Source organism: Meleagris gallopavo, chromosome 2 (genome assembly GCF_905368555.1).
Source record: "Meleagris gallopavo chromosome 2, MGAL_WU_HG_1.1, whole genome shotgun sequence".
Lineage (NCBI taxonomy): Eukaryota > Metazoa > Chordata > Aves > Galliformes > Phasianidae > Meleagris > Meleagris gallopavo.
In genome coordinates, this window is record NC_139405.1 from 44,440,640 (window position 1) to 44,454,332 (window position 13,693).

A 13,693-nucleotide genomic window follows, 5' to 3' on the forward strand; every position below is an offset into this window, starting at 1 on the left:
GAATTATACAAGAGATTTCTTTGTGTGGTGAGCAACACAGTTTCCATTTGAAGCACATTTTTTTAATGACCTTTGACAAAGTTAATGTTTTATATATTACAAACTAAACATATCATCAAGGCTGTGAGCAGAGAGATTAAAGCTGCTCTCACAGTATGGGCAAGTAAGAAACCTAACACAAAGGAAACATTGATGTGATCAAAAGACTGCTTCAAATATTAAGAAGGTCAAGTCGACTTAAATTACTAATGCCATTTTTATATAATCGGCAGTCAGCCATTAAAATCTGTCTCCTGATTTACTCTTTGCAAATCCCTCCAACGTTGAATCAAAATTTTAAAAAATATAAACTTTAGTTTAACTTTCGGCTCATGACTGTACTAGCATAGATTACTCTGGAGCAGACACCTCCATGAGTGTTTTTTTAGAGCCATTCTGTTCTGTGTCCCTTGTACGATCTCTCCAAATGTCAGACAGTACTACAGTTCCTACTTCTGCAGTCCCTCAAACATCACCAGCATGTTGCATCCTAATAGGAGAGGGAGTAACGAGATTTAGAAAGCTGAGGAGAAGCAGTCTTCAGGTTTTTATTTCTCTTTTACTGTTTTCCTTGGTTAGTAATTGAATGCCAACAAAAGTTGATTCTAAAACTGTTAATAGCTGATTAATATCAGTAAGTGTTTTCCAAGTACCAAAACCATTATTTTGCTGTTTTGCAGGTGGCTGCATGCACATGAAATGTCCTCGACCTCAGTGCAGGTTTGAGTGGTGCTGGAACTGTGGCCTGGAGTGGAACAGAACCTGCATGGGCAATCACTGGTTTGACTGATAGCGCAATGGCCCAGGGGCTAGCTGGCATTGCTGCTGCAACTGACTTTCATCAGGGTCACATTCTGAACTCCTTGCTTAAACTCCCAGTGGTTTCAGAGATGTTCAGAAGTTAGCTCAGTTTGTTGTTTCTTTGCTTGCTTGCCTATGAAATCATAATAAACTCACACTGAAGGCATGCCAAGGGTTTTAAATCCACTAAGTAAAAAGAGAAATTGTTTTAATGGACAGACTTACTCACTGTGGTAAAAGAGGGATATCTTTCACCTTTCTGAATATATGCAGCCTGTCAGCACAGAGAGACAGGTTTACCATGAGGAACTCGCTTGATATTTCTAGTCAGAAATCCCTGACTCCTGCAAGAGAGCAGCAGGTGTATCAGGGGCTATGGTGGGGAGTCCCAGCACCAATTCCTTTGCTCAGTCAGTACAATTTTTGATTTTAAGAATGTGTTTCTTAACAGCTTAATAGCTTTTTAGCAGATGAAAGACACTGGCTGTTCAGTGTTTACTCAGGGTTCCTTCTGAACAGGTTTACTATAGGGTTCTTGCTTTCAAACCAAATTCTCATAGAAATAGCCAGCTTTATGTCAGTTTTGTGCTTGTGTATTTGTAACACACAGCATGAAATCTGCCTATATCACACAGACTATGTTACCTCATAGATTAGTTGAGGATGTATCCAGTTTGAGCTCTAACCACAAGTGTTGCAGAGGTGATTGGATATGATTAAGTGTTGCAGAAGCTAAATTCCTAGGGTTTCCTTTTTTTTGTGCTTACAGCTATACTTTGGATGTAGCAAGGGGAAGCAGGATGAGCCTTCTTGGGTATTCCCTTCATTATCAATCTAAATTGAATCAGAATATGGTTATATTTCTGAAAACGTATTCACAGCTCAAACAGTGAGGAACTTTTATTTTACAATGTTTATACAATAAGTAAAGCTTTATAGCATTTCCAAATGTGAACAATCTTACTGTTTCGTGTCCTTTACATTGCTGTCCTAATCTAAAATGAAATGGGTACTGCTCATCTCAATGTGTCAGGTAAGGATTTCTTCAATTCATTTTGAGAAAAAGCACACAGTAAATAAAAGTGTCAAAATTGACTTCATTTCTTATGTATCTATTTATTTTTATACAACGTGAGTACAAAGATGCTGGGTGTAATGGATAATGCATTTCCTTGACAGATTAAATTCAGCTGATTCCCAGCTGAGAGACTAGCCCTTTGATTAAAAATACTTTTAGAAGAAAATAAATTCCAGGGCCATGAACTTTTTTGTGTCAAGTCTGAATTAACAGCTTGTTTGGTGAGACTGTAGACTTCTGAAAATATGGGTGTGCCTCGTATTAGTCAGTGCAGAGCAACAATCATGAGTTACAAAGAAATCCCAGACTCTACAAGAATGCCCAAATGCTAAAAGCAGTGGAGTACTCATCTGTCTCAGCTGGAAATCATCTTAAAAGTCTGAGGAAAAAAAAATAAGGGTGAAGGGGTGAGGTACCAAAAATGAGAGTGAACTGATGGAATTAAGAAAATGCTGTGAGAGAGAGAGAAAGAAAGTGGCAAAGAGGGCGTGGCCACCCAGTAAAGGCCGTTTTCCTTTTTAGTAGCAGTGAACTAAAATGTGTGCAGAAATGGTTTCATTAGAGCACAGGAGTGCAATAGAATGATGCGATGTACTTCATTTAAGTACATTATCTTAATGAGGATATTTTACTGTTAGCTTTGATGATTTCCTTATTTGATTTCCTTCACCTGGGTCTATTTTATCATTTTATGGCTTTTTACCAGCAGGCCTGGGAAAAATCTCCATGAATAATTTTACTTTTATTCTAAGTTACATGGGAAAAGTCTGGATCTCTTTCCCATTTTTGCTTAGTGCCCTTTTTACAGAGATAGAAAAACTTGTCTATCTACTCATTTTCACTGAGTTAGAGCTGTCCATAACAAGTTAATATTTTAATGTAGATATCTATAACACAAACTCCTGGATCAAGGTCCATTGAAGTCAAGGGACCATATAGGTCAGTTTCTATATTACTTTCTGGTTTGGGCAGGGCATGACTGAGCATGAGTCATAAGGCTACAACAGAAAGATCTCTTTCTTGGGAAGAATTCATCAGAAGATGGGATTATGAACATTTATCAAAGACATAAGCAAGGGCAAGAAAAGAGAATAAAGGAGTACAGAATAAAGGCATTGACTCAGTATTATTCACTTTTAGAGTGTGACTTTATAGCCCCTTGCCACGTAAGACTTCTTCACACAGTCCAGATTCTCAGTTTGCAACCATATGACACTCACTTGCCAAAAAAAAACCTGTGGCTTCTGCAGATTTTGGTAGAACACATCCTGATCTTCACTGTATTAATATATACATATCTGTATCTGTATACACACAGTTTGAGATGGTACAGCCATCTGTACCTCACTTCTGTTTACAGTAAGATTCATGGTTTTCACAAGGTAGAGGGCATGAAAAAATAAAATTAATGCTCTGCTGACACAGTAAGAATGCTAGAATGCCTACAGAAATGTGTGAAGTGGACCTAAAATTTCCTACACTTCTTCCTTCTTTTTTATTCTGCATGGAAAAATACCTTTAAAGAATGTAAAATGTTTGATTTAAAACTTACTGAAACTGTGGTTTAAACCAAAGTGAAACAGAACAAACCAAGACTTGGGTGTCTCTACAGTCTGTTACTCTAATTTCAGCTTTGAGCAGAAAGGGTGGGATTACTCCCACCCAGCTTTAGCTGTCAGTTCTTTTGATAGCCTCAGAGGTTTAGATGTAGACCTGCTGTGCATGTGGATGGGGGTCATAGTAAATTTCAGGCACATTTGGTCACGGCAGAGGTATGATGGAAAAATTCCTGCCAAGGACTGAGTGCAGCTCCAGATGTACAAATGGGACTGTGGGTATTCCCCATGTTCTGTCATTATTACAGAGGAGTGGGGAGATGGAGGGGCCCTTTTCTTAAAACTTACAAACTGTTATTTTTTTTGCCAGCATTCATTTGCCTAGTAAATGCTCCCTTTGACTGGGCATTCATGCCTCTGGAAGTACTCCTGTCAGCCGCAGGGTGAAGAAGGGAAACAGGACTCAAGCACAAAGCAAGAGACAGACTGAGGGCATAAGCAGAAGCAGAAGTTTCAAGAGCTTGTGGGTTTGTGTTTGCCACTAGCAATGTACTCTGGAAACACTGAAATTTAATGTTGAAAGAAGATGATTCATTACAGTGATATAAAGCGAAAAAAGAAGTCTGCATCTTTTTATGTCTAAGTTTGCCTTTGCTAATTGAAGTTGCTTCACCTCAAACCTTCTTCATCTTTTAGATTAATACAATTAGAGACTTGTTCCTGATACTGCAACCTGAGCTCCATTTAATGTGTGTTAAATGGATTAAGTACAGAATATATGCTGAAATATTCAATTATAATTATCTCTGTAATAATTCAGCTCTATAACAATACAGAAAATGTCTAATACTCAGTTCCAGCTGGCAGTGAAATCTGAAGACTGAGTAGATTAAGAAGAAAATATGTAACATCTTGGCTCCCTAAGGACAAAGCATATCTCAAAGCTTAGCATAAATAATATTTTAGGAGCCGTGACTGACTAAAATATGTTTTGCATGTCTGCCCTTACCTTTTTGCCGACTACAATCCAACTAATTTCATTTTAAAATGTAAACTTTAAAAAGAAATCAGTAAGTGGCACTTTAGAAGAAACATTATACCACTATTGTAAAAGTCACACTCTCAAAGAACAATTAAGTATTGAGTTTTGCCTCTTGCATATGAATAACCTACAAAGCAATGGAGAGTTTTGGTCTGATTCTTTAAAACGAGATTTTGTTCCCAAGCAGCAAAATTCACGTGCTTCTTTCAGTTCCTCTTCAAGCAACAGCAAAGCCTGAAAAAGCAAGCTCTGGACCAAGGCAGCCAACAGAAGGAAACCTTGCGTCTGCTTGTCCTGGCAGTCCTTTAGCAATTTCACCCATTTCTAAATCACTTTTTTTTTTTTAAGAAGAATAGAAATGATGACCCAGGGAACTACCAACCTGTCATTCTCAGCTCTGTGCTGGGGAAGGTCATGGAACTGATCCTCCTGGAAGCTGTGCTAAGGCACATGAAAGAGAGGGAGGTGATTCTTAGCAACCAACATGGCTAGTCTTTCCTGGAAAACCTAGTGGATCTTAACACCCTGGAAGTATATCGTTTTGATGGGTGGGCTGGTCAGTGGATGAGGAACTGGTTATAAGATCGTACCCAGAGAATGATGGTCAGTGGCTCAGTGTTCAGATGAAGATGGTGACAAGCGGTGACCCTCAAGGGTCAGTACTAGGTCTTGTGCTCCTTAATATCTTCACCAATGAGATTGACACTCTGATCAGGTGCACCCTTGGCAAGTTTGCAGATGACACCAAAATGTGATGTGGTTGACATACCTGAAGGATGGGATGCCATCCTGAGAGACCTAGACAGGCTTGAGCAGTGGGCAATATTGAAACCCCTAGCTGTAGGGTGTGGTCAGCACTCCCAATGGACATCATCCAAAGAGACCTAGGCAGACTGAGCACTGGGTGCAGGAGAACCTCATGAGATTCAACAAATCCAAGTGCAAGGCCTAACGCCTGGTTCAAGGCAATCCCCACTGTCAGCACAAGCTGGGAGATGAAAGAATTGAGCATAGCTCTGCCAGAAAGGACTTGGGAGGTACGGGTGGATGGGAAACTGGACATGAGCCAGCAATGTGCCATCGCAGCCCTGAAAGCCAGCCAGATGCAAGGCTATGTCAAAAGAAGTGTGACTAGCAGAGTGAGGAAGGTGATCCTCTACTCTATAATGCATCCAGATGTGGAGACCTCAGTACAGGAGAAGTGTGGACCTGTTGGAGCATGTCTAGAGGAGTGCTACAAAAATCACTCACAGGATGGAACATCTCCGCTACAAGGACAGGCTGAGAAAGCTGGGGCTGTTCAGCTTGGAGAAGAGAAGGCTCCATGGGGGTACCTAATAGTGGCCTTTCAGTATCTAAAGAAGGGCTGTAAGAAAGAAGGGGACAGACTTTTCAGCAGGGTCTGTGGTGATAGGACAAGGGGAAATGGTTTCAAACTTAAAGAGAATAGCTTTAGGCTGGATAGAAGGAAAAAGTCTTTTAGAGTGAGGGTAGTGAGGCACTGGGACAGGTTGCCCAAAGAGGTGGTGAAAGCCCTTTCCCTGGAGACACTCAAGGTCAGGTCAGACCACACTCTGAGCAACCTGATCGAGCTGTGCATGTCCCTGTTCACTGCAGGGGAGTTGGGCTAGATGACCTTTAAAGTCCCTTTCAACTCTAAGGATTCTATGATTCTATTTTCAAATTCTTTTATCAAACAGAAAACACAGCTGCATATTCTTTGCTGCTCAGAACCCTGTGTTTAGGCAGTGTGTCAAAATGCATACAGTTATGTGCCATCACTTGAGCCAGCACTGCACTGCACTGCCCTCCCCGTACCCTGCTTTCAGTTGACACAGAGTTAATAGCACACTGACAGTTCGTTTATTGCTGAGCAATGGCCACCACCTTTACAGCTCAGAAGGGGGTGGGTCTCATTGCCAGCCAGGCCAGGCTGCGTGTGGGCTGCAGGCCACAGGTAGGATATGTCTGGTCTAGGAGTTACAAAAGTACATGCAACGAATAGCCCCTTCTCATATTTTGGGCAATTTCATGCAGACCAGAAAAATTTTAATGGCTTTAAGCAAGCAGTGAGGTGGGCAAGCTGTGAGAAGCTCATTCATCATATGGAGAATCATATTTAACTTAGTGGCCTTTGTATCTGCAAGAATTATTTTGCAGAAATCAGGTCATATACCATTTTATTGTTCTTCTTTGTTATTAATAGGGCTTTTTCCTTTGCTTTTAATTTATTTTTTTTCTTATCTGTGTCATGCTTTTTCTGAATAATGGAACAGTGGTTCTATGCCAGTAGATAAAATATGAAGCAAGACGTCACATGTTAAATTACTTGTTTGGCTTTTATCCCTTGAAAGCTTGAGGAATCCACAAAATCCATGTCAGCAGGGAAGTGCCATTATTTGTATTTTTACAGTCAGAGAGTTCAGTCCAGACAGAACAACCAGACCACAGATAGACAAGAGCTCAGGCGTGTGCCAGCCCTCTCCCTATGGCTGCATTCCCACACAGGGGAAAGCTGTGGCTGCAACACAGTGGGTGGCAACCTTATGCCAACATAACGATGATGTGGGCCCAGGGAAGCAGGAAAGACACAAGGAAAATAAAATAAAACTTTAAAAGGTTAGGTTTTTCAGTGGCCTAAACTGTGACCTAACATGACATCCTGTGTAACCACTGGGAGTTTCAACTATTGGCTTCACTGGGAGAAGGGTAATTTAGAGGCTTTGAAAACACCATTTAGTTTAACTTTTTAGCAGCACATAAGAGATCTCTGGGAGAACTTAATGTCCCAGCTTTCTCCTTGTTCATTTAATATTTCGTCTTTAAAAAAACATATTTGTGCCTACTCTCTCCATCTCGCTTTAGTGCTAACTAAAATCCATTAAGCACCGATGTCAGTGTTCTTTTAAAATGCTTTAGTTAAGTACAGCTGAAGCAATACGCTGTATACTCAGTTGGTACGTGACTATATTGTCTGCCTCATAAACAATAATCTCTGTAGTCTGACAACTTTATTTTCTGTGCACCAGCCTCGAAACTAATTGGATGAGGATTTCATGCAATGATTAAAAGGCACTGCTAAAATAGAAAGCAAAAGTCAAAAAAATGAAATAGCATTCAGACACTAAATCTATTGGAGCCAGTGTAATGTGGATATTTTTTTCTTGTAATGAACGGTAAATGCTCCTGGATAAGATCAGACAGCTGAGTTTATCCCTGGAAGTTAATATTGGAAAACTCTGCACTGCTCTTTTCCAAAGTAAAGAGATCACAATATGGGTGGCCTAAGTTTGTGTGTTCCAGAAGTAATGGAGTTAAAACAGAAAAAAACAAACCACGTCAGTAAGCCACACTGACATTTCAAACACTCACTGTACTAAATGGCAGGTTTGCTTATCTTTTTTTTTTTTTTTAATTTGCTACTCAAAGGCAAAAATGGCTGTGATATTTAAATTAAAATTAGTTAATGAAGCTTAAATTAAATCTGATTCGAGATCATGAGTTTTAGCAGTGATGTAACTGATTATAAGGCCATACCAAAATATTATTCAGGCTGTGCTTAGTGAATATTAAAGTACTTCTTAGCTAAGCTGCAATCATTCAGGTATTTAGTTTATTTCAGAAGTACAACAACATAGGATATTTTTATTGATACAGTTTGTTGGATTTTAAAGAAAGCAAACATAGGCTTCTAAACAGCACTAGCAGCAAGGTAGCATGGTAGGATGTCTCCTCCTGAGATTAATGGTCTCTTTTCATGCAACATTTACTATGCACAAGTTAAAAACAATCAGTGGCATTTCGTTTTTAGTCCTCCTTTTTGTATAGCTTTGGGCAGGATTGAATAAATAAAAATACAAAGCAAACTGAGACTTTTTTCTGATTCTGAATGCTGGGCTTTCTGAAAAAATGTGGTCCTGAGAAACTTGAAATCAGTGTTGGCTTCTTCAGAAAACACAAAATATCCATAATTTAGAGCCTGCTAAAATGAATACATCCAGTGTCTCTTGTTATATTTCCAGCAAGCAGTACATACATCACACTATTATTTTGCTATTTGTAAATATTATTTACTTACTTATTTACACTGAATTATAAAAGGTCTTAGCAGAGCTTTACTGTCTCAAATAAATTATTTTTATTTATTGTTATGCATCACTGCTTCATCTGAAGAATTGCCTCACTCCACTATGAAAGAGAGCATGAAGAGGTACATGAGTCTTGATGTTTCCAGGGGCATCTTATGAGGTCCCTCCATATATGTTCTCCCAACTTTGTTCTCCAGACTTTACTTGGCCTACTCTCAAATGAAATTTCAAACTTTGAGTATTGTATGATCAATTATTTAACTGCTTGCAGAGAGAAATCCAGAAGTCTTTCTTATTAACGCAGCCATTGCCATTGTCTCTGATTCAACACTCTGCTGGTTTATCAGGTATCTACACTTTCTTTCTGCCTATTTATCTTTCTCTCTCTCTCTTTTTTTTTTTTTTTTTTTTTTTTTTTTGCATTTATACAGTGCTAGCTATTTACTGCTGCGTGTCACAGGATACAAGCAAGTTACTGCAAATTGAGCAAATATAGGTAATCATCGTTTTGGTAATCATCCTTGAACGTGTTTGTGAGTGTTGTAAATGTTTTCTCCAAGTGCTACAAAAGCTTTTTTTTAAAAAAAAAAACAAAAAACTACCCTACAGTACTGTAAAGCTTCTATTTTCAGTGAATCTGATAGCTTGATGGCTTTGAATAACTCCAGATTGATAACCTATTCGTTTACTAAACTTGTTTCAGTTTTTATCCTCAAGCTTTGCCTATAGTGCTACTGGTATCTCATGTATATGTAGATGAATATAGTGGATTGATTCTGGCCAGCAACTAAGTACCTACCCCAATGATCACCCACTCTGAGTGGGACAAGGAAGAAAATAGGTAGAGCAAAAGCAAGTAAAAAAATACATGTGGTCTGAGGTAAATATAGTTTAATAACTGAAGGAAAGAGACAAATAGTGATGGAAAACCAATCACCACTAGCCACAGTCAAACTGATGCCCAGTCAGTCTCCAAACAACAGTTACTTTAAAAAGAAAGCCACCCAGTTTTTGTTGCTGCAAATGACATTATTCACCATGGAGTAACCCTTTGGTCAGTTCAGGTCAGCCGTCCCAGCTCTGCACCCTCCCAATCCCTTGTCTGTCCCAGGCACACTCACCAGGGTACAGAGAAGCAGAGAGCGCTTCAGAGCATCAGCAACAGCCACAGCACTGTGTGCTAGCAACACTGATTAAATCACAAATGCAAAACAAATCACCATACAGGCTGCTGTGGAGGAAATTAACTCCCTCCCAGCCACGTTCAATACAACAAACTTGGTCTGAAGTAGATGGCTCAGATACTGCTGAACATGTGATCACGGCAGCATAAATTACCTTATCCCTTAGCCTGCACAAGTGCTCCAAGGGCTAAGAAGGGTTGCACTAATGGTGAAGGATTTGCCTCAATAGGGATACTAGCAGTTTTTCTGCTTGACTAGCAGTCTGTTTTTATAGATGCAGTATCTTTTGGATCTTTTTGCCTTGGCCAAACTTGGTTGAAATTGGCTAATACTGAAAAGCTTCTGTAGGAGGGTTGATAGACAGCTCCACAAACAGGGTCAGACAGATAAGAAACTAGGAATAAACAAAGAAACATATGTATTTACATTAAATTCTCACCATGCTACTGGGGAGTAGAGCGAAGTCAGAGAGGTGAAGCTAAGGAAGCTGAACAGCCTAATTTTATCATTAAATGATCTCTACATTAATCATTAAGCATCCAATCTTCAAATTTTAATTCCCACATTGAATTGAAACCACAAGTTCCCTATTAACCTAAGGGAAGAGTTGCATACATTTGGATAGACAGCTGTAATAAATTGGTTCATTTCTGCGCATTCTCTTTTTGAATCATAGAATCACAAAGTTGGAAAGGAGCTACAAGATCATCTAGTCCAACCGTTGGGCTATATAGGAAGCATGAAGTTTGTTAGATTTCAAGCCAAAACCTAGGCCTTGTCCTGTGGTGTTAACGGATGTTGTTTCTACCAAGTTGTGGGGAAAAGGAAGCTGGCATTAATTAAAATATTCACAACACATCAGTGATGAAAATTGCAGAAATCACCTAATTCATTTTGTCTCTTGACTACTGATGAAGTTTGGAGCAACCCAACTCTTATCTCAGGTATCTCAGTTAAATATTTTGCACTGATGGGATTACATCAGCTGCAGACAGCTTGCCTTTTGCTACAATTCAAAGATCAATTGGGCACAGGCAACGCAACTCCCTCATCACTAGGGAGGACATTTTCACAGGTGATTGCAGTCAAATTTATTTCTGTTGCAGCAGCTTGGTGATAAATGGATCATTGGACCAGCCTTCTCACTTCATGCAGCTTCTGAGCATGTAATGCTCCAGGGAGGAAAGATGAGAGGAGGAAAGACACAAAGGGAATTTCAATGATCTTGATTTTTTGCTCTGCTAGATTCCAGCTCAGACCCTATTTATTGTTAAGGGAAGAATAGAGAGAGTTTTTCCCAAGGGGATCTAATGGTTGTTTATCAGCAGGTGACAGTGTTTGAAATAATGCAACATATTTATAATCACATCCTTACATTTTCCTATTTAGTTTATTTCATGGGGATTCTTAAATCTTTCTCCTAACTGAGGTTATATACTATGATGTCTGATAGAATATAAGCTGTATTGCTAGATAATAATTTCAATATATATAAATGAGGCACATTTTAAAAGAACTATTTTCAGTCTTTATTGCAGGATCTAAAAATGCTGAAGTTTAAATAAGATGTTGTCTTCTTTGCCATTTATGCATTTTCTAACTTTTTTTCCCAATGTTACCACCTAGCAGCAACTAAATAAATAGCATTCTAGAGAAACTGAGTAGAATATCAAGAAGATATCCTGCATTTAGGAGATAAAGACATATATGCCATATACTTCTTGGAACACATACTAATCTGTAACATTAATAGAGTTTTCATTTCTTTCTGTAGGAATAATTAAAAAAAAATCTCTCCAACTCTTTAACAGTTGTTTGTTTGTTTTTTTTAGTAAGGAAACAAAAATGAAATTCTTCATGGTTGTAATATGAAAACCTATGTAATGTGGATTTCAAAAACACATATAACATTTTAGCAAACTGCTTAATGGAAAACCCAGCAGCAAATGTTAGCACCACCAAGTAAGTGCCCTTAGGGCATCCTCTCTGTAAAAAGCAGGACCTTGTCAGACACCATTTCTCCAAAATATGTTTTAATGTTTCTGGAAACCCTAAGAATTTTGTGTTTGCTGAGAAAAGATAATAATATTAAATCTTCCCATGTAGCTATAAAGCCTTTGTGCTTCACTCATGTCCTACCCCAGTAAGAAGGGGAAGGAGCATTTTGGTTTTATTTTGAATGTAAAGCTTTATGCCATCTTCACTTCCTAATTACAGACATTGTGAATTTTTGTTTCACAGCTGCTCATGGTAACAGTAGTACCATAGAGCCTACTGATCTACCATTGACATTTTGATCAGGACTCATTCAAAAGTAGTCTTTGATAAAAGGTAGGAAAATTAAATTTGAAAGCTAAAAGTTCATATGCAATTGAAAGAGTTTTGCTGTGAAGGGAACTGTTAGGGATGCTTTTCCCCTTAGGGATTACTGTCTCTTACATGTTGACTCTACAGTTTTTGTTAACAGTGATCGCAGCTATTATGTCTAAATGACAGTTTTCACCCTGTACACAAACAGCTGCGTTATCAAATGTCTTGCTCTATAGCACAGAAGAAGTTGTTAAGCAGGATAATATCACAATTTCATCCTCCTCCTTCTGTCTGTTTTTAGGTTACTTCTGCCAGCAAAGATGCCACATGTTATCACTGAGAGTGGCTGTGTATGAGGATATACGGAGCTAAAAGTTGTACATAAGGTAATGGGAGAAAAACATATCCGAACTCTGGATTTAATGAGACATCCTTCTCTAGCTGACAATCCAGATTCCTTGTTTGAATTTCTTACTAAGTCTAATTACATTTCTGTGATGAGAATCTACCTCATCTCAGATGAGGAGCATCACTCTCCCAAATACCTTTTTGGTGCAAGGAGAGCATTTAAAGGAAGCACAAACAGAACAACCATGAAAGGGCCCTGATTTTTCTTCCCTTTTTCGGAAGTGCAACGCCAGTAATTATGAAGGAAGCTGCTTACTGACTTCAGCAAGGATGAGAGAATCAGACTCATTCCCCTAGCCACACTTTGCAGGTAAGTTGTGAAAATAAACTTGGACACTAGAACAGTCAGTACCATTAAAAATGCCCATGAGGGTTTAAACATGCAGTTGGTGTTGAAAAAAAAAAAGCCCGTTTTGAATAACTTCTCAGTAAGTGAGGCCTGTTTCTTCTGTGCTTTGAAAAAGGGAAGGGGAAAGCCATAGAAACTAAAACCAATGGAATATACAGGTAACATGTGAGTAACCTGAATAACATATGGGAAGGCAATCAGTTTGCACAGGCTTCTTTCATTCTGTCATTTTCATCTTTGACCTTGTAGCATACAAATGCAAACTGAAGCAGTGCATCAAAGCACTTGCCAGCTCTGGGAAGCTCATCATCTCATGCTGTATCAACAGTTCGCTACTCAGAGTCATTTCAAGATCTGTCACATGTCTCTGTACTGCCACCTCCTTAGGAAGGTTGTGTTGGGAGGGAAAGCAGTCACTGTGCCTCTATTACCTCTCTGCACAGATCTGGTTGCAGTGAAGACCTTGGCAAACGTCCTCTAAAGAACTTTGCTGATGTGGCTGAAGACATAGCCATGGCTGTCCTTGTGCCTTGCCCTTCTTCTGTGACCTGCCTCACTCCCACAAGCAGTAAGCAATGAACAGTTAGCCTTTGGAAGAGACTTTGTTGAAAGTTTGGGCTGTGCCTTGGCACAGTTAAGACATAGGCATATGTTGCTCCTGCCTCTCCTATAGGAACCATAACCCCAAGAAGACAGAAGGGACAGCCAGAAGACAGAAGGGACAGCCAGGAGAGACCAATAATACCTGAAAATGCCCCTGCAAGATTTGCTGGAGTCTGACTGATAAGAAGTCCCTTAACCATCTTGGTATACACTTGAAGGGCCACAGTCTCCTGTG

The 13,693-nt window shown here is 39.2% G+C and overlaps 1 protein-coding gene across 1 annotated transcript in view; it reads left to right on the plus strand.

Annotated features, from left to right (window-relative positions):
- PRKN (parkin RBR E3 ubiquitin protein ligase) overlaps positions 1–1,940 on the plus strand; it is a 681,807-nt gene extending 679,867 nt beyond the window's left edge. Inside the window, exon 12 of the mRNA XM_085216933.1 lies at positions 720–1,940. Within this exon, the coding sequence (XP_085073059.1) occupies positions 720–829 (110 nt within the window). The 3' untranslated portion in view covers positions 830–1,940. The remainder of the gene's footprint in view (positions 1–719) is intronic.
- Positions 1,941–13,693: the final 11,753 nt, after the last annotated feature.